At 39.0% G+C, this 21,729-nt stretch overlaps 1 protein-coding gene across 1 annotated transcript in view; it reads right to left on the bottom strand.

Annotated features, from left to right (window-relative positions):
• Positions 1-21,729, bottom strand: part of FCHSD2 (FCH and double SH3 domains 2) — a 201,083-nt gene that overhangs the window by 116,747 nt on the left and 62,607 nt on the right. Inside the window, exon 4 of the mRNA XM_054724870.1 lies at positions 4,813-4,889. Within this exon, the coding sequence (XP_054580845.1) occupies positions 4,813-4,889 (77 nt within the window). The remainder of the gene's footprint in view (positions 1-4,812; positions 4,890-21,729) is intronic.

Genomic DNA, 21,729 nt, shown 5'->3' with positions numbered 1-21,729 from the left:
TTAAGAAACATTTACGTAGAAAGGACTTGCTATGGTTTGAATGTTTGTAAACTCTCCCACCCTCACCCCCGCAATTCATATGTGGAAATCCTAACCCCCAAAGGTGATGTTATTAGGAGATAAGGCTTTTGGGGACTGATTAGGTCATAAAGCAGATTCGTGTCCTGATAAGAGAGACCCCACAGAGCTCCCAAACCCTTCCCCCCATGTGAGAACAAACCAGAAGTTGGGAGGTTTGCAATTCAGAAAAGAGACTTCACTAGAACCTGACCATGTCTCGAACTTCCAGCCCGCAGAACTGTGAGAAATAGACTTCTGCTATTTATAAGCCACCCCGTCTGTGGAATTTTGTTATAGCAGCCTGGACAGACAAAGACAGAATGAAAACCTGTCCTCAAAGATTTAAAAAAAAAGAACCAAGAAAAAGTAGTGTTCCAGAAGTTCAGTTTCTAGGCAAATGGAGGTAGTTTAATGGCATTAAATGGTGCATGTATTATCAGGCTGGCAGTTTTTAAAAAAGACTTATCACATACCCTATTGGTAAAAATGAAAAGGAACAGGCAATTTGAAATCAAATATGAAGAAATGTAATATAGGGGGGGTGCAAAAATAGGTTTACAGTTGTTTGTATGGAAAAATAATACAGTAATTAACAAATAATAATACAAAATAAATTCTGTGTTTTGCATACTCACAACTGTAAACCTACTTTTGCCCCATCCCGTATATTGACACAGAGTTTATGAAGGATAATTTACAATACTAACATTTTAAATATATAACCCCTTTGACCCAGCATTTCCCCCTCTACAAATTTACCCTAAAAATACTTTCATAGTCCACAAAGACATAACTGTGTGCATACATGAGTTATCCACTGCAGCATTATTTTCAATAGTAATAAACTAAATAACCACCAACAGAGAAATGAATAACGAAACTACAATTTACTCATACTATGGCACCAGCACAGCCTGAATGTACTGGCAGAAAATCTCCTTAAGTGAGTGTATAAGCAGGGGAAAGGTAACGGAAACATCCTATATAATACAGAGCTAATATGCTAATTAGACCAGACAGCAGAACGACCTTCCTGAACGACCAGTGGGCAGGGGGCGGGGCCACCAGGCAGCCTGGGCCTCAAGGGCCAAGCCCCTTGTACATATTTTGTGCAGCGGGCCTCTAGTATGTATATAATGATTCCAGTTCTGTTAAAAACAGCAAAACTGTGTATGTTCATGTATGTATCACACCAGAAAATATGGAAGAAAAGACCACATGCTTTTAGCAGCAATTACTCTGGGGGAGTATAAATATGAGTGGAAGAAGCTTGGGAAAAGCGGAGATTACACTTTATACTGTTATACATGCTACAAACATGCATTTTTTGGGCAAGAATTTGTAAACTACCAATACAAATATAAAAAAAAGTTAAAAGGAAAATTTTAAATGACTAGAATGAAAACAAACTCTAATAAACACACAAAAAATTGGCAATTGCCATTCTCACTCTTGATCCTGATTTCTCTCTACTGTTTTTTCATAACAGTACAACCATCCTCTCAGATGCCTAAGTTAAAAAACCGAGGAGTCATTCTATAGTCCTTCCTCTTTCTCTTTTTCCCTCTACTGCATTCTTCAGCCAGCAGATACTGATCAAGTGCTTTCTATATTCCAAGAGCTATTTTAGATATTGAGAAACTACTTTATAGTTTCCTAACTATAGAAAATATTTTATAGTTTGTCTCAAAACAAATTAGACACACACACACACACACACACACACACACACACACACACACACACAAAACCCTCTGCCAAATCAATTCCAAATTCTCTAGCTTCAGTTTTCTAAGTATATCTGAAATTTCCCCCACAATCTACTTTCTACTATAATTTCCAGGGTTCAAGTACGAGACAAGGGATTAAATTCTTGCAATTCTATTCTTTACAAATTCTTCTTCACATCCCTCTAATCCACTTTCATACTATTACTAAGTGAGGCTGAACATGTGATTCCTCTTGTGGAAATTCTTCAATGGTTCTAAGAAACTGTGATATGTAAAGTCCGTCATGATGCCTATTTTTGTATCCTCCCCAAACTCCTCTCACCCTCCAACCCACGTACTTCACACCAGCCACACATAACTGCTCACTGTTACCTAACATTTATATTTTCTCATGCCTCCATGCTTTTAAGGAATTTTTCCTGCTTAGAATTCCTTTTGCACAACCCTGGCAAACTCCTGCACATCCTTTAAAATTCAGCTCTAGAAGCCTCATTTTCCTCTGCCGTTGCAATGCACCTATACTACTACTGAATACTACAACTGTTTATAGTGCCTGCTTCCTGTAAGCTCCTTCAGCACAGGCACCATTTCTTCTAGTCCAACCCTAAAATCTACTTCCACAGCTAGCATGTAACAGATATCTCACATCTATCTTATGGATAAAGAATGAATGAATGCATGTTTAAGTAGCTGTGTGACCATGAGTAATGCATATAACCTGACACTTAGTTTCACAGTATATAAAAAGACTATATAGTTTTTATGTATGTCATCGTCTCTATTTTTGTTTATTTCCCTGTCTTCCTTTATTATTCTACTAGAGGCTCAGTACACGAAATTCGTGCACAGTTGGGGTCCCTAGGCCTGGCCGGCGATCAAGACCAATCAGGTTCCCTGCCTTCCCCCCTCTCCTTCTTCCCTCGCTGCCTGTGTCTGCTGCCACCCACCCCCAGTTCCCTGTCCCAGCATGGGGCCCGGCCCTGATCGAATGATCAGGACCTGCCAGCTGAGGGGAGGGACCAGGAGAGTGGCCAGCAGGCCCCATTGGCAATCGGGGCCTGTGGATTGGGGGCAGCACCTGCATTGGGCATCTGCCCCCTGATGGTCAGTGCATATCATAGCAACTGGTCATTCCATCCTACGGTCGCTTAGACTTTTATATATATAGATGTAGCAACTATATGGATCTATTACTTATAGTATCACTAGAGGCCCGGTGTACAAAATTCGTGCATGGGGGGGGGGGGGGGAAGGTAGGTCCCTCAGCCTGACCTGCACCCTCTCCAATTCAGGAGCCCTCAGGGAATGTCCTGCTGATGGCTTAGGCCTGCTCCCCATGGTTCTCTGCTCTCTGCGGGGCCTGCCTGCTCCACACCACGGCGATGGCCAAGCAGGCCCTGCTGGGTGCTGTCTGCAGGCCATGCTTGCCTGCTCCTGGGTCCCTGCAGCAACGGCCAAGCAGGCCCTGCTGGGTGCTGCCTGCGGGCCACACTTGCCTGCTCCTGGGTTGCCCTGGCGATGGCCAAGCAGGCCCTGCTGGGTGCTGTCTGCGGGCCGCACTTGCCTGCTCCCGGGTTGCCCTGGCAACAGCCAAGCAGGCCCTGCTGGGTGCTGCCTGCGGGCCCGCTTGCCTGCTCATGGGTCGCCATGGCTACGGCCAAGTAGGCCCTGCTGTCTGCTGTCAAGCTGCGCAGCCGCCCTCGCCTCCCGGGGCCGGCGATGGTCCCAGGAGCCTGCGGGCGTGGCTTGGCATGGCTGCCCTCGCCTCCTGGGGCGGCGATGGTCCCGGAAGGGTGCGGGCTTGGCGCCCGTCCCCGGGACCCAGGCCACTTGGCACCTGTGTATGCAAATTAACCCACCATCTTTGTTGGGTTAATTTGCATACTCACTCCTGGTTGGCTGGTGGGCATCGCGGAGGTACGGTCAATTTGCATCTTTCTCTTCTATTAGTGTAGATGCTACCTTCTAAGTTATCAGTCATTCCTGCAATTGTGAAGAACTATTAGGGTTTCTCCTGTACTTTCAGTTTTCTAGCCCCATTAATAAATTATCTGAGGTTAAGATAATTATCTGATGATTTCATATACAGACTCAACCACACACTTTAATATGAGTTCTTAGTTACTCTGATTTTTCTGTTATTGTTTCATGGGCATTAGTCTTAACTCCAGCCAGACAGCAAACTCTGAAATCTATCTTTGACTTCTAGTTCCCACAACACTAAGTCTTGAGCACAAACGCCAATAAATACTTCTAAATTAATCTAAAAAAATATTAACTTCTAAACAAAATTATAAATACTTTAAAGATATCTATAGGTTACTGAGGACAGAATTTACGCTCTATTGTCATCTACCTTCTTTAAAACGTGTATGTGGGATATTGATTAGCCAATTTCTGGATACTTGTTTTTTAAATCAAACAATCAGTCAATTTGTTTTTAAGTAACAAACAAACTTAGAAACTCTTTTCTCTTAAACTCACAAAATCCCATCTTTCCAAATTTAGAATTTGTTTCAAAATAAAGAATCAGTGATCATGGTAGAACATTACTTGTTTCATTATTTCAATCTTGTTTCATTATTGTTGCAATGTGTTTCATCTATAGGTTGCTGAGGAAATAATGCCTCATTATCCTTTACTCTCTTAAATTCAATATGTGGGTATTAATTAATTTTAAAAATGTAATATTAGTCTAAGACATAAAAGATCTCTTTTATATAGATTACATATGTTGTGAAAGATTAACATTTTTGATAATTTTGAAATTACATCTAAAAACAGCAGAAAAAATAAGTTTTTTTTAAACTGGAATCTACATTACCCTCAAGTGACATGGCTCTCAGTGAAACCATTTTTTAAAAAACAACGGGCAAGGGTGTTGAAGGCCTGGAGCAGGGCAGAAACTGAGTAGAGGGGGGCAATGAGGGGGAAAGGGGGCACATCTGTAATACTCTCAACAATAAAGTCTTTAAAAAATAATAAATAAATAAAAACAATGGGCAAGAGCTACTTAAGTTACCTGTAATCATTCCGATCATCAGCTTTTATTCCAGGCCAATCTCTCTTCAGATATTGACTAGCCAACTTCTGGATACCCTGTTTAAAAAATACACATATTTTATAAAATAAGTATTGTGCCAAAAGGAGACTCTTTTCCTAAAATACAGTACTTAGCAAACCCCATCTTTCCAAATATAAATTCAATTCTGAAGTAAAGAATCAATGTTGAATGGTAGAACACTATAACTTATTTCATTATTGTTACAGTCTTCCCATCTTTATTTTAAGAAAAACAGTGAGTATAATTATGAGAAAACTGAAAATTGATATGCTTTTTACTTCACCAGCCATTGATACAAACTAGCTCTGGTATATCACAGGGAACACAACTGTCCACCTCCACAAAGCTCTGATTACACAGCTTGACATCTCAATTTCCTACCAGTCCTCTGCTGTCACATGTACTGCGTTTCTAAATTCCAGCAGCCAAATTTTCAAATACCAGGAAAGGTAGCAATACATTAAACTTGGAGCACACAAATACACATTGGCTTATAAAATAAACAAATATTCTAGACCAATACTTCTCAAGAGAGATTTAAAGGGGTTTTACTTTTTAAATAATACCATGGCACAAACCACTTCAACTGAAAAAGAAAATTGGCTTTACAAAGAAATATACCCAATTACTGTTATCAACACAACATGAACCTGAACAAAACAGGGTATTTATCTATAATGGGTATGGTGGGTATCAAGATTTGAACAGAGAAGACTATTTTGTTGGCAAGTGAGGTTAAACTACTCACTTTAAATACAGAATATATTACCTTTAGATGGGAACATACGTGGTCCTCTAACACTATACCAGGGACTGATGTAATGGATTAGAAATCATTAACTTTGGGATGCTCATCTCTATACATACAACTTTAAAAAGAATAGATAAAATGCTGAGATGAAGAACAATCACATTAATAGACTGCATACTCTAAGCAGAGGTTGCCCAAGAAAAATTAATGCTGCTCTCTCTCTATGGTACCTTTTCACTAAGGTCTGCTGCCAAATCAGTTTGGCTTCATTAAATCCATTGTTGGATTCTTCTTTTTACTATATCAATAGCCAAAGGGCAGTAGGAAATGTAGAGAAGCTCCTTGAATCTCAAGTTCCTCCTGAACTTGGTAAGAGTCTGGTTTCACTATTTCTAGGAACTGTGAATTCTGAGAAGTCACATAAAACTGCATATCCACAATACCAACACTTACATAACTTGTACTTTGGGAAACCCAATTAAGTCTTCCCTGAACATGTACAGTATTTTTTCACTTCTGCATCTTGTTCATACTGTTCCCTATTTTCAGAAAACATCTTTCCACCACTCCCATTCCTACTGGCTGAATTCTCACTGCCCCTCCTTTAAATTGATTTAAAAATTTTCAAAAGCATATATGAAAATGGGAGAAGTTTCATTGCCTATTATCTTTCTTTCTGCATTTACTAGCTTGAATTCTTTTTAAAGAACCATATCTCGTTGAACAATTTGGTTATCTCAGAGGAATGGCAAGATAAATATTTGATTGTCCAGTTTTGGTCCTAAGGTGAACAATGAATTTTTAAAGTAACATTATGAACTCATATACTTTGAGTAAAAGATGTGTTTGAATTTATTGTAGTCGTTACTCTTTTCATGCGCTAACTGTTACATCTGTGGTCAGTGGGAGTCCCCTCACGTTGGCTCCCATATCATGACCCCACCAGACTTTGAGAGTTTCTTTTATAGTTCTTATTATAGATCTTTAGTTAAGCTAGTTTTCCAAGGAATTCAGAGTCCTTTTAGGGAGAAACCACATTTAACCCTTTGCACTCGCTTGCTTTTTTCTCGATTCCTTTATTCTACTCGGGATTTAATTTTTTAAATACCCCAGATTTTACAAAGCGCGGCAGTAGAATAAAAAACTGGAGTTTCTTTTCATACAAACTTACTTATTTGGATTTTTTCATATTTCAAATTATTGATACATTCAAAGAGTAATTTTAATCTCGACATCCGAGTGCAAAAGGTTAAAGACCACAATTTAGGCACTTCCTTATCCTTTGGGTCTTACTTTGTACTTTTCTCTTAAGAGGCCTTTTCTAATCACTGTATACAAAGTAGCTCACCTTTCAGCCAGTTACTTTCTCATACTACCCTAATCATTCATAATCCTTATTACACTGTTACTGTCTGGTTTAAATCAACATTATACATCAGTGATGCTCAGATAAACATAAATACATATTATATGTCTACTGCACCAGTTTTTGTCTGTTTACTGACTATAAACTCCATCAGATAGAAATCTTGTCTTTTTAGAAAAAATCACTGTCTCTAGGCTATAGCAGCAAAGAGCCTAACATTTAGTAGATGGCAATAATATTCACTGACTGCATGAATAAATGCCACCTACATTATTTTATTTCTAATGTATAATGCCCAAACTCCTTTTGTGTTTTTGCCATTCTCAGTTAGAAATGTTTGGATCAAAATTTCCCTGGAGAAAAAATTTCCCTGGATCCTAATTTTCATATGCTCAAAGGGGGCGGGGTTGGGGGAGCAGGGAACTACATCAGATTTCTAAGCTTATGACCAGGTAGTTTTAATATAATAAATAATTTCCATAGTAAAATTAGAGTCAAATTTGACCTTCTCCACTATTGGAGGAAAACACGTATGTATACTAAAGAGCAATGAAAAAAACAACAACAGAAGTTTACTCCATACTTAGCACTACACATTACATTTTGTGAAGGTTCAAATGAGTCAAGTTCCCTGAATTCAAAGAACTCATAATATGTCAACAGATGTAAGAAGTAGATAAGGTAAAATGGGAGGCAATACATAGGTTACTGCCAAATAAATGGCAATATGTGCTATAAGTTCATAGATGAAGAAAAGATCATCTGAAATTTATTTAACAAATTACATCTAAATGATATGATAGTGACTTTCTCAGTTTAATCACTGCTAAAGTTGTTACAGAATACTTAATACAGAATATGAGATATAATGAGGACTGAATTATATAAAACAAATAAACCTAACAAGCATTTCAAAACATTTATTCCGAATGCAGACTGGTGCAGCCACTGTGGAGAACAGTATGGAGTTTCCTCAAAAAACTGAAAATGGAACTCCCATTTGACCCAGTAATCCCACTCCTGGGAATATATCCGAAGAAACTAGAAACACCAATCAGAAAGGATATATGCACCCCTATGTTCATAGCAGCACAATTCACCATAGCTAAGTGTTGGAAACAGATGACTGGATCAGAAAACTATGGTACATCTACACAATGGAATACTATGCTGCCATAAAAAAGAAGGAATTCTCATCATTTGCAGCAACCTGGTTGGAATTGGAGAACATTATGTTAAGTGAAATAAGCCAGTCAATGAAAGAAAAATACCACATGATCTCACTCATTTATGGGTAATAAAGAACATTATAAACTTGAACAAAAAGATAGATACAGAGACAGTAAAGCATCAAACAGACTGTCAAATTACAGGGGGAAAGTTAGGGAGAGGTGGGGGAGATAAGAGATCAATCAAAGGACTTGTATGCATGCATATAAGCATAACCAACGGATGCAAAACTCTGGGGGCTGAGGGCATATATGGGAGTGGGGTGGGGGGTGGCAATGGTAAGATATGTACACATATAATACCTTAATAAAAAATAAATAAATAAAAAATAAAAACAAAAAAAACATTTATTCCTCTGAACTCTGTTAGGCTTTGTTATAACCACAGGGAAATTTGACACTAAGAGTATACAGAATTTACTTAAGATCACATAATTAGTTAAATTTGAATTAGAATCCCTAGTTATTCTAAATCTTTGCCCTCTTTTCCCCAAATCCCACCATTTTAGCTTGGATTTTATCTAATTCTTTAAAGAATTCTTAAATTACTTTAACTTATCTTTTTTGTGCATTATAAGTCACAACAGCGAAGACTAGAGCTCTCCCCTACAAAGTTGAACTGTATTAAACTGAATGAGCCCTTCAGAGATGAGATGAGGGATTCATGAAATAGACAAACAGTGAGACCTTTAGATGAAAGACTTTATTCAAGTTAGTTCACAGAGGCAGGAATCAGAACTTCTGTGTGCTTCATGCAGCTGTTCAAGATCTCATCTGCATGGAAGCTCAAGAAATACTCCGTGGCCATTATAGGAAAAGTCCTAAATAACATTTCATGCCTCAGAAAGCATTCTATAGTTGTTTCCTTTTTATGTTACGCTTAAAGCTACATCTTATAAATAAAAGGTTTATTTATATAGAAATAAAATCTACCTCAATTAAGTGTCTAAGGAAAATAAAGGTATGACTGTTTTAAAAAGTGGGTTTTTTAAAAAATCACTCCCCCAGCCCACAACATTACTCTTTAAAACTGGTGCACTAGACACATAATATGTATTTATGTTCACCTGAGCATCACTGATATATAATGTTGATTTGATTTCCAAATACAGTTTACTCTGGAGCAGTGGTTTCCATAAAAAGTTACTATAAATATACTCTTTGGAACATCCAATAACATCCCATTTCAACTTTTTAAAAAGCCATCAGTGTCTGATGTAAGACTTGCTTTGTTTTATCTCTCAATATTGCTCTAACAAGTGAAGCAACACAAAGAAAGCCACTATTCAGTAGACACTAGGAAATGGACTGATAGCTTAACCTTCTGACCACTTACATCAGCAAGCTGAGCAGGAGTGTGCTCCATGGCTCTCGTGCAGGTTATTTTGTATCTATTTCTTCCCAACATACAGATGGCTCCACAAAATTATAGGAAACTATGATATCTATATACTATAACTTTCTGTCATAAAATTGCCAACATTATGCAAATTATGTTTAAGAATTAACAAGTCTACATAAGTTGGGTACTTCTCAAACTGATGTAAATTATACAATTACTAGAGGCCCGGTGCACAAAATTCATGCACGGGGGGGGGGGGGGGGCCCTCAGCCCAGCCTGCACCCTCTCCAATCTGGGATACCTCTCACAATCCAGGACTGCTGGCTCCCAACTGCTCACCTGCTTGCCTTCCTGATTGCCCCTAACCGCTTCTGCCTGCCAGCCTGATAACCACTCCCCTGCCAGCCTAATGCCTAACTGCTCCCCTGCCAGCCTGTTTGCCCCTAACTGCCGTCCCCTGCAGACCTGGTCACCCCTAACTGCCCTCCCCTGCAGACCTGGTCACCCCTAACTGCCCTCCCCTGCAGGCCTGGTCCCCCCCAACTGCTCTCCCCTGCAGGCCTGGGTCCCCCCCCCCCAACTGCCCTTCCCTGCAGGCCTGGTCGCCCCCAACTTCCCTCCTCTGCTGGCCTGGTCACCCCTAACTGCCCTCCCCTGCAGGCTTGATTGCCCCCAACTGCCCTCCCTTGCAGGCCTAGTCCCTCCCAACTGCCCTCCCCTGCTGGCCATCTTGTGGAGGCCATCTTGTGTCCACATGGGGGCAGGATCTTTGACCACATAGGGGCAGCCATCTTGTGTGTTGGAGTGATGGTCAATCTGCATATTACTCTTTTATTAGATAGGATAGAGGCCTGGTACAGGGGTGGGGGGCCAGCTGGTTTGCCCTGAAGGGCGTCCTGGATCAGGGTGGGGGTTCCCTTGGGGCATGGGGCAGCCTGGGCGAGGGGCCTGTGGTGGTGTGCAGGCTGGCCATGCCCCCCGGCAACCCAAGCAGAGGCCCTGGTATCTGGGATTTATTTATCTTCTACAATTGAAACTTTGAAGCCTTAAGCGGAGGCCAAGGCAGGCCAGGGTGTGCAGAAAGCTTGGCTTCCTCCATCGCCGGGGGTAACCCTAGCCTCCTGCTCTCTCCAGCTCCGTGGCCACAGCCATTTTTGTTGGGATTTATTTATCTTCTATAATTGAAACTTTGTAGCCTGGAGTGGAGGCTTGTGCCGGCAAGGGTGTGCGGAAAACTTGACTTCCTTCATCGCCAGAGAAACCCAAGCCTCCCTCCTGCTCTCTCCATGGCTGTAGCCATCTTGATTGGGTTAATTTGCATACTCGCTCCTGATTGGCTGGTGGGCGTGGCATGTGGGTGTAGTGGAGGTATGGTCAATTTGCATATTACTCTTTTATTAGATAGGATTGTCTTTATTATTCTTAAGTTACTTTAATAGTAATAGAGAACTTCACTCCCACCCTTGAGGAAACTTCTGAAATATTTTTTATTGTCCTATTTTTCATCCCACCTGCTTGTTTTTTAGTTATATCCCCAATTAGAAGATTACTGCTTGAGAAGATCCTGGGAAGACAGTGGCGTAAGAAGCACCAGGAATTTATCTCCTAAGCCAGACTCAGTAGCAGAATTTGTCTCATATAACAATTGGAACTCTGAGGAAGTTCATTTTGGCCTATCACTGTATTTAGCTTAGAAGTAGTTACCTCCCATCTCCCAGCCCAGTGGCAGGCAGCACTTGTTCCTGGAGCAGCCTATATGTAGGGTGAGCAATAAGGGCCCCATCCTCCAAATATTCGGGATCTGCACTCTGATCGCTGATTCTGATCAAGGAGGTGGAGACAGAGAGGTGGGCAGCCATTGTAGCACCCCTATTTGCCACTGAAGAAAAGTAAACAGAGCCTAAGGAACCTTTGGGACACCATCAAATGGACCAACACACACACTGAGGGGAGTACTAGAAGAAGAGGGAGGGGAAGGTACAGGGAGATTATATGAAGAAATAATGACAGAAATGTCCCCAACTTGACAAAAGATCATATAAAAAGCCAAGAAACTCAATGAATTCCAAGTAGGATGAACCCAGAGACCTACAGTGAGACACATTATAATCCCAGTGTCAAAAGCTAAGGACAAAGAGAAACACTTGAAAGCAGTAAGAAAGAAGCAAATTGCCATATAAGGGCTTGCCAATAAGATTATCAGCAGATTTCTCAACAGAAACTGGGAGGGCAGAAGACAGTGGGTCCAGATATTGAAAGTGCTAAAAGAAAGTGCCAATTAAAAATATTATATCCAGCAAAACAATCCTTCAAAAGTGAAGGGGAAATTAACTGACATGATTGTCTAGTGATGAAAAAGCTAAAAAAGGAGACAACAAAAGTGATCCTTTGGATTTTGACTTTATATAAGTGATTGGATGATGGTATCTCCCCCAGGGATTAATATACTGGTAGGCTATTTAATTACAGAAAGGGTCGTTGTATTATAATACAAACAATACTAGGTTTAGCAAAAGTATAAGAACAGAGAAAAAGCCACTATCTCTCCTAAAGTGAGATATGTCAGGAAATCTATGTAAACTTAAGTGCATTAGAATTAGATCTGAAAGAACAAATAGGAATTTGATCAACCGAAAAACGAAGAAGGGCTTGGCATAACTCAGGTAAAAACAAACAAACTGGTGATGTAAAAAATAGTAGGGGAAATGTGGGAGATGGGTTGGTGGAGTAAATTTTTACTTGTGAGCATCCAACTTGTTCTTTGAAACTTATGCTGACACACAGTGAATTCCTTTTGTAGTGCCCAGAGATATCTACTCTCAAAGCAGCTTTACATAAAGTTATTCTCTTTCTCTAAGAAAGATTCTCAATGTCTTTCTTTTCCTCATTTTAAAATAAAAGCGCCATTAATATCGTAATGCTTATAATAGAATCATAAAAATACATTTAAAAAGATATTTCCTTGGAACTGGGATGTATCATCTTGAGTTAATGCACTACACTTACATAAAACACATAGCGTCGCCTTCAATATACAGAAGAGACATAAAAGTCACCTGCCTGAAATATGGTTAGTTCTCTACTGAATATTATGATAATTTCATAAGAGAAAGTATGTGTATAAATCCTGTTGGACTTTAACAGAAAGGAAATGTTAAATGTTCAGTTTAGATAATGCTGTTGCTAACATGTGTATATAACTTGGAAGTTTGTTTAAAAGGTATACTCCCTTCAGGAGGCATAAGCTCAAATCTACCAGATGCCAGTTATTTAATCATTTTCTAGTTTACGTCAATGATCCCCCCTCCAGTCTTGTTTTCTCCTATAGAGTCCCTCCATTTATTCCCAAAGAAATTTGCCTGCAAGCTTTAACTAAGAGAAAACCTTATTAATTAAAAAGCACTGACTTAGCTTATCTCTACTATTTCGATAGTTTTTACTTCACGTTCCATTTTTCAGACCTAGATTGTTTAACCAAGAAATGACGGTTACACTTTTATGAATGTTTTTCCTTTCCCCCACATTTTGTGAATTTTTCTGTCCAAACTGCCGGAAGATACTAGTAAGAAAAAGCAAAATTTTTTCACTGTGTGTTACAGTCATCTTTTAATTAAGATTAATATTACTTGTTAGCAAAACTGACTTTGGCGGAATTAATTTTATAATATTTAACCATTATCAGCTGGAAAAGAAATTATGGCTTATCAAATTTTAGAGCAAAATGCATGTAACTTAAGCTTATTTAAATCATTAAGAAGTCACTATACATCATAAAATTTGTAATTTTAAAAATTTTTTTTGTTAAAGTCATATTTCAAGGCTTAGATTAATTGATACCTATTTGTATGACATGTATACCTCTCTGACATGAAGGTTTTAATTGGGGGAGAGGGGAAACAACCTAGTTGCTGGTGTTTTTAACAATAAGAAAAGTGTTAGATTAGTCAGCATGATTGAACTGCCCACTTGATCTCAAAGACAGCTGTAAAAGCAGTTCCTTCTTCAAAGCAGAACTGGAATGTATCAAATCAGCAAGCAAATAATTTCATGTGCTTGACCCTTAGTCATCTCAAAATAGTTTACTTTAGAGAATATCATCTGCAAATCAACTTAATCAGATGAAAACTGCTGTATAGTACAACACACAAAGGCAAACAGTAGAGTGCTGCTAAAAACCCCTTCATGTATATATGATCATTTTGTACACCCCCAAGAGTGTGAACAACCTACTCTAGAGACCACTGATTAGATCATGGGTTTTGGTCTCAGACATGACGTGTATTATCTGATCTCACCTTTTGTCTCATCATCTGTAAAATAAGGATAATACTTTTGTAGGTGAATAGATAAACCGCAGCACATCCAGACAATGGAATATTCTTCAGCACTAAAAAGAAATGAGCTATCAAGTTATAAGAAGACATGGAGGAAAATTAAGCACATGTTACTGTGTGAAAGAAGCTGGTCTGAAAGGCTACCTAATGTGCAATTCCAAAAAAGCAGAACTATGGAGACAGTAAAAGGATCAGTGGTTTCCCTGGGTTAGGTGGGTAGGAAGAAACAAATGGGGGAGTACAGAAGATTTTTAAGGCAGTGAAACTATTCTGTACGATGTAACAATGCTGGGCACATGTTGTTATACATTTGCCAAAACTCACATAATGTACAACATCAAAAGTTATCCCAATGGACTACATCAAAACAAAAAGTTTCTGCACAGCAAAAACAAACAAAACATCAACAACAACAAAAAACACATCAATAAAACAAAAAGGGAGCCCACTGTATGGGAGCCCATAGTTGACAATGATACATCTGATAAGGGGTTAATATCCAAAATATATAAGGAACTCATACAACTTAACAAAAGGAAGATAAACAATCCAATTAAAAAGTGGGCAAAGGACCTAAATAGACACTTCTCCAAAGTGGACATACAGATGGCCAGGAGACATATGAAAAAATGCTCAAAGTCACTGATCATCAGAGAGATGCAAATTAAAACGACAATGAGGTATCACCTCACACCTGTCAGAATGGCTACCATCAACAAATCAACAAATGGTAAGTGCTGGCGAGAATGTGGAGAAAAGGGAACCCTAGTACACTGCTGGTGGGAACGCAAACTGGTGCAGCCATTATAAAAAACAGTATGGCGTTTTCTCAAAAAATTAAATATGGAACTCGCGTCTGACCCAGTGATACCACTTGTAGGAATATATCCTAAGAAACCCGAAACACCAATCAGAAAGAATGTATGCACCGATGAGATCTGGAAACAGCCCGAGTGCGCATCAGTAGATGTGTGGATAAAAAAGCTGTGGTACATTTATACCATGGAAAACTATGAACCAGTAAAAAAGAAGAATCTCTTACCCTTTGAGACAGGATGGAGGGACCTGAGAGTATCATGCTAAGTGATATAAGTCAGTCAGAGAAAATAAGTATCACATGATCTCACTCATATGTGGAATCTAAGTTACAAAATAAACTGATGAACGAACATGGAAGCATGGAACAGAGTGCAGAATCTCAGAGGGAAGGCAGCGGAGGGTGGGTGGGTGGGTGAGAGGAAAGATCTTGTATGCATATATGCATAACCCATGAACACAGACATAAGATGGTGAAGGCCTGGGGCGTAATGGGAGAAAAAGGGTGACATATGTAATACTTTCAACAACAAAGAATTATTTTTTAAAAAGTTACCCCAATGTTGGTTTTGAGTGACAATGATGTGTCGATGTATATTCATTGGCTGTAACAAATGTACCACTCTGGTGTAGGTTGATAGTGGGGGCAGCTGTGCATGTGTGGGGACAGAGGATATATGGGAACTCTGTACTTCCTGCTCAAAATTACTGTAAAATTAAAACTGCTAAAAATTAAAGTAGATGTAAAACGTACAATACTATTTATCTCAAAAGATAGTTATGATAATCAAAGGAAATTAAATATACACAGTACCAGATATGCATATATAGGTACTAAATGTTTCCTAGCAGTATTCAATCTTTCATTCATTACTCTATATTTAATGAGAACTAAGAGAAGTGATCATTGTCACAACCATGTAAATTTTCCCCCAAAATAACTCTGGTAATTTTTTCAAATGTTACTAACTCACTGACCACTTATTTGATATTGAGACTTTTCTTATATAGTATGATTACAGGATCTTTCAATTACAAGTTAATTCTAACATGAAAAATTCAATTCAGTTGGTCATTATGTACAAGAAATACCAACACTATCACATGTAAGTTTTTAAAAAACTGAGAAATTTCCCATCATAGGCTGAATGTCGATGATTAACAAAATTAGTTAACATAGCAATGTGTGCATTATTAGGACAAAAACTTCCTAAGTGAGTAATGAGCCTAATTATCAAGGATAATTAATAATTATTCACTTATTTCAAGACCTTAGAAATTTTTTTCCTTTGTTAATTTTAAAATTTTAATTAATTATTCCACATAAGTGAATTGGACTCCTAGAAAACAGACAACATTTCATTTATAATTTATAGGATGACTACAAATCATTTTGAAGTTTCTTTTTAAATTCTCACATTCCTAATTAATATTCATGAGGATAATTTCACAAAAGCAGATACAAAACTATGCCAGAGGGGACATGGAAATATATACTTGTGCCAGTGAAATAGGCAGAAAATTTATCTCTCCCCAAAATGGAAGATTTAAGTTCAACACCAATATTTCCTAAATAGTTTTATAATATTTAATCAAATTATTCATTACTCAGAAATAACACTGGAGAAACAGATAATAATGTTGCACAAAGGCTGAGTTCATTTGTTCTGGACAGGTGGCCAGTCTGTAGCTCTGTGTCAGCAGCCCAAACCCGCCCACAATAGCCCTAAAGACGATTATGCAAATACCAGCCAACCCAGCTATTTTCCCAGGAACAGGAGAAGGGCTCCTAGAAGCTATAATTGTTCTGCAGTCATGTGGAAAAACAAGCAGGTTTTTTTCCTTTTTCTTTTTTTTCTGGAAGCAGAGTGTTTTCATTAAGGGCACAACTACAATATGTGTGAGATATACAAACTCACACATACACATACAAATACATCATGAAAAGACCTGGAAGAACCCTAAGTGTATATTTACTAAATGAAAGAAGGCTACATACTGGGCGGGGGGGCAGGGGGGGTATTATTAGTCTGTGCATGTATGTGTGTTAGTGTTTGAGGTATGCAGGATGCCTCCCAAAAAGTATACGTACTAACAGCTGATAGCACAATTTAAAAAAATGAAGTGTATTTTAATAAACACTACCTTTATAATTATTCAAAGTGTGTGTACACATATTTGGAGGACAGCCTATATCTCTCAAACACCAAACACAGCTTATTCCATGCTCTCCCCAAGCTCTCCTTGCTAGGTGGCTCTGCCTTCTTCACAACACCAAGTCTCCTCTGATGATTACACCTTTCCCCACCAATAAGATAGATACAGTAATGCACTGACTTTGAGCGCTGTATGAAACAAATATTCTCTGGCTAAGCTGAGGTAAAAACCATTCTTACTCCGCATATGTAATGGATTTTTCTTTTTCATCCAGGGGCAAAAGGAAACAGGATGAAGATAGAAACCCATCAGGTTTGAAGTGCAACATTGACGAGGGAACGCTGTTCCCTAGCATTTATTAATTAATGCTATCTCATCAAAGTTTTTGTTTTTGATTTTAATGAAAGTCATCAGAATCCTTAGTTTCTAAATAGCAGTTTTTAAAGTTACTCGTTTTAAAACGTGATTTTACAATTCCCTCTGGAATTAGTTATTTCAAATATTATTGCTGTTGGATTTTTGATTCTACAAGATTCAAAACCAGTATTTTTTCCCTTTTTCTTATCTATCTTGTCCCTCACTCCATAATCCTCTCCTCTATAAAATAAAGGGACATTACCTGCTTTATTTAGTAAGAAGCTAAGATGCTACTTCTTCATATATGGCACTTAATAGTTTCTAGAAATCATGTTATACTATTTAAGGGAGGATTTTTCTCAAATGCTTATAAACAGAGATTATAATATGCTTCATAGGTGTCAAATATATTATTTTAAAATAAGATACTACCAATTTTTAAGTGTTTAAGAATACATGTACTGTTAAGGTTAAACCAACCATAAGTAGATAACTTCTTTCACCTCCCTAGCATTACAGATATGAGATTTTAGGTAATATAAAAACACCACTGTCCATGACACAAATTCATACCCAAAACTATTTTTAAAATGACTTTGCTCCAGTTTTGAAATTATTATTCCTTGTGGTAAACTTACACAAAGTGTTTTGTTTACATTTCTTACAGCATTTATCATATCCTTACTTTAAAACACTCATTCATTCAATCATTCATTCCTTGGCCCTAAATTCAAACAGATGAGTAAGTCTGAGTAAGTCACAGTTTCTATATTCAAGGAACTTACACTCTAGTGAGAGAAAAACCTAATTGTTTAAAAATGTTTTCAGGCTGAGACCGGTTTGGCTCAGTGGATGGAGCGTCGGCCTGCGGATTCAGGGGTCCTGGGTTCGATTCTGGTCAGGGGCATGTGCCTTGGTTGTGGGCACATCCCCAGTGGGGTGTGTGCGGGAGGCAGCTGATCGATGTTTCTCTCTCATCAATGTTTCTGACTCTCTATAAAAAATCAATAAAATATATTTTAAAAAATTAAAAAAAAAATGTTTTCAGTGGTGGCCAATGTAACTCAATGATTAGATTGTCGGCCCTGGCACCAAAGGGTCTCGGGTTTGATTCCCAGTCAAGGGCACGTACTTGGGTTATAGGTTTAATCCCCAGTCCCAGTCAGGGCGTATGGAAGGCAACCAATTGATGTGTCTCTCTCTCTCTCTCTCTCTCTCTCTCTCTTCCACTCTCTCTCTAAAAATCAATGGAAAAAATATCCTTGGGTGAGGATTAACAAAAAAAAATGTTTTCAATACATTCTGATGCAGGTAAAGAATAGATACACAAAAGTGAATGTGGTATACTATATTTACTGTTCAAAAAATTTATAGGGAACTCATACATCTTAACCAAAGGAAGATAAAAAATCCAATTAAAAAGATGGGCAAGGAATTAAATAGACACTTTTCTAAAGTGGACATACAGAAGGCCAAGAGACACATGAAAACATGCTCAAAGTCACTAATCATCCGAGAGATGCAAATCAACAATGAGATACCATCTCACACCTGTCAGAATGGCTATCATCAACAAATCGACAAACGACAAGTGCTGGCAAAGATGCGGAGAAAAAGGAACCCTCGTGCACTGCTGGTGGGAATGCAGACTAGTGTAGCCATTGGCGTTTCCTCAAAAAATTAAAAATGGAACTGCCATTTGACCCACTAATCCCACTTCTAGGAATATATCCCAAGAAAACAGAAACACCAATCAGAAAGGATATATGCACCCTTATGTTCATAGCAGCACAATTTACAATAGCTAAGAACTGGAAACAGCCTAAGTGCCCATCAGCAGATGAGTGAATTAGAAAACTGTGGTACATCTATACAATGGAATACTACACTGCTGTAAAAAAAAAAAAAAAAGGAATTCTTACCATTTGCAACAGCATGGCTGGAACTGGAGAGCATTATGCTAAGTGAAATAAGCCAGTCAGAGAAAGATAAATATCACATGATCTCACTCATTTGTAGAATATAATGAACAACATAAACTGATGAACAAAAATAGAACCAGAGTCATAGAAGCATCGAACAGGCTGTCCAACCTATGAGGGAAGGCGGGGGATGAGGAGGTAAGAGATCAACCAAAGGACTTGTATGCATGCACATGAGCACAGCCAATGGACACAGATAACAGGGGGATGAGGGCATGTGTTGGGGGGTGGGGGTGGTCAGTGAAAGGTCAATGAGGAAAAAAGGAGACTCATGTAATACTTTAAACAATAAAGAATTTAAATTAAAAAAATTTACACGAGACTCATCGATCATACTGCCATTAAAGAAAATAAATAATCCTATATAATAAAGTGCTAATATGCAAATTGACCCCCATGCCCTCACAAGATGGCCACCCCATATCATCATAAGATGGCTGCCCCACATCACAAGATGGCCGCCACAAGATGGCTGCCCCCACGTTGTCACAAGATGGCCAGCAGGGGAGGGCAGTTGGGGAGGACCAGGCCTGCAGGGGAGGATAGTTGGGGGGGGGGAGACTAGGCCTGCAGGGGAGGACAGTTGGGGGCGACCGGGCCTACAGGGAAGGGCAGTTGGGGGCGATCAGGCCAGCAGGGGAGGGCAGTTGGGGGCAATCGGGCTGGCAGGGGAGCAGTCAGGTGTCAATCAGGCCGGCAGGGGAGCGGTTAGGGGGTGATCAGGCTGGCAGGCAGAAGCGGGTTAGGGGCAATCAGGCAGGCAGGCAGGTGAGTGGTTAGGATCCAGCAGTCCTGGATTGTGAGGGGGATGTTGGACTGCCGGTTTAGGACATCCGGCAGTCGGACATCCCCCAAGGGGTCCCAGACTGGAGAGGGTGCAGGCTGGGCTGAGGGACAACCCCTCCCTGCCAAGTGCATGAATTTCATGCACCAGGCCTCTAGTTTTAAATATTCACACAAGAAAACTCCAGGCCACATATGGCTTCACTATAAAAAACTTCCTAACAATGAAGAAACTTAGAGAAAGTCTTTAAGAAAGGGAAAGAGAATATTTCAACTCATTTTATAAAGCCTTGATATCAAAATTCAAGAAGAGCCGAAACCGGTTTGGCTCGGTGGATAGAGCGTCGGTCTGCGGACTGAAAGGTCCCAGGTTCGATTCCGGTCAAGGGCATGTACATTGGTTGTGGGCACATCCCCGGAAGGGGGTGTGCAGGAGGCAGCTGGTCGATGTTTCTCTCTCATCGATGTTTCTAACTCTCTATCCCTCTCCCTTCCTCTCTGTAAAAAATCAATAAAATGTATTTAAAAAAAAAAATTCAAGAAGAAAACATATCAGAAGAAAAATTACAGTCTTCACTCATGAACAAATGGCATCCAACAATATATTAAAAAGATAAAACATCAAGACTAAGTGAGTTTCACCCCAAGAATGCAAACTTGACTTAGCATTGGAAAAATCAATTAATATTATTTGCCACAAATTGAAAGTTAATCATGTAACTGTCTCAATAGATAAAACAATTGATAAATCCAAAATCACTCATGATAAAAATTCTTAGCAAACTAAGAATAGATGGGAATACCATAAGTTGATATTTAAAAAACTTTACAGCAAACATCACAGTAACTGATGAAGGGTTAAAAGATCTTCCTTTGAGGCCAGAAACAAGACGAGGATGTTGCTTTTACCACCTTCATTCAACACTGTACTGGAGGCCCTTGACAGTGAGATAAAGCTAGAAAAATAAATAAAAAGGTGCAGGCAGTCCTCACTTTCATGGTTCCAATATGCATAAATTTCAGTTACTTACAGGTTAGTTAAATTATCACTCCTCCAACAACAGTTTTGAATTCTAGTTACTCATATATTAAACTTGAGTAACTACATAGAGTACAGACTTGACTGCTAGCTCTTTGGTCCACAATTCACTGCAAATTACAGACGTGAATCATGATCAGTGACCAATCACTTCACTTCTTTCAGAGGCTGTCAGTGACTCCTCACTGTGCATCTGTTATTCAGTTCCCACACAGACAGCAAGGATGTAACTATGTTGCCTCTTTGTCTTACAGCGATAAACTCACATGACACTTTAGAAAAATGTATAATCAAAAGAGGGAGTTAGCCAACAAAGATGAAACTGCTGCAAAGAAACAAAGTGATAATGTTGGAGGGAAATTCTAACCAGATATAAATACAGCTATAGAAGAAATAGCTGACTATGGGCATGTTGATACCACTGCCATTTTAGAGATTGTAGCCAGGAAGTCAGAGGGTGAAGGTGAACATATTGACATAAATGAAAAAAAAAATGAGTGTGATGAAAAGGATGGACTTATCCCAGATGAATGCTGGTGGCAAAAAAAAAAAAATAAAAAAAATAACATTATAGAAACTCTCAGAAATATTTGAGGACATTGAAAGTGCAAAGGATAAAGTTGGAAGCTAACCCAAATATAGAAAAGACAATAACAATTCGCCAAGGCACATGATGCGAGAAAGGCAATCACTGATCCTTGCGTGGGGCTGCCAGTTTC

This window comes from Eptesicus fuscus, chromosome 13, assembly GCF_027574615.1.
Source record: "Eptesicus fuscus isolate TK198812 chromosome 13, DD_ASM_mEF_20220401, whole genome shotgun sequence".
In the NCBI taxonomy this organism is placed as follows: Eukaryota; Metazoa; Chordata; class Mammalia; order Chiroptera; family Vespertilionidae; genus Eptesicus; species Eptesicus fuscus.
The sequence above is the reverse complement of the archived record's forward strand: the minus strand, read 5'-3'. Positions and strand labels throughout refer to the sequence as shown.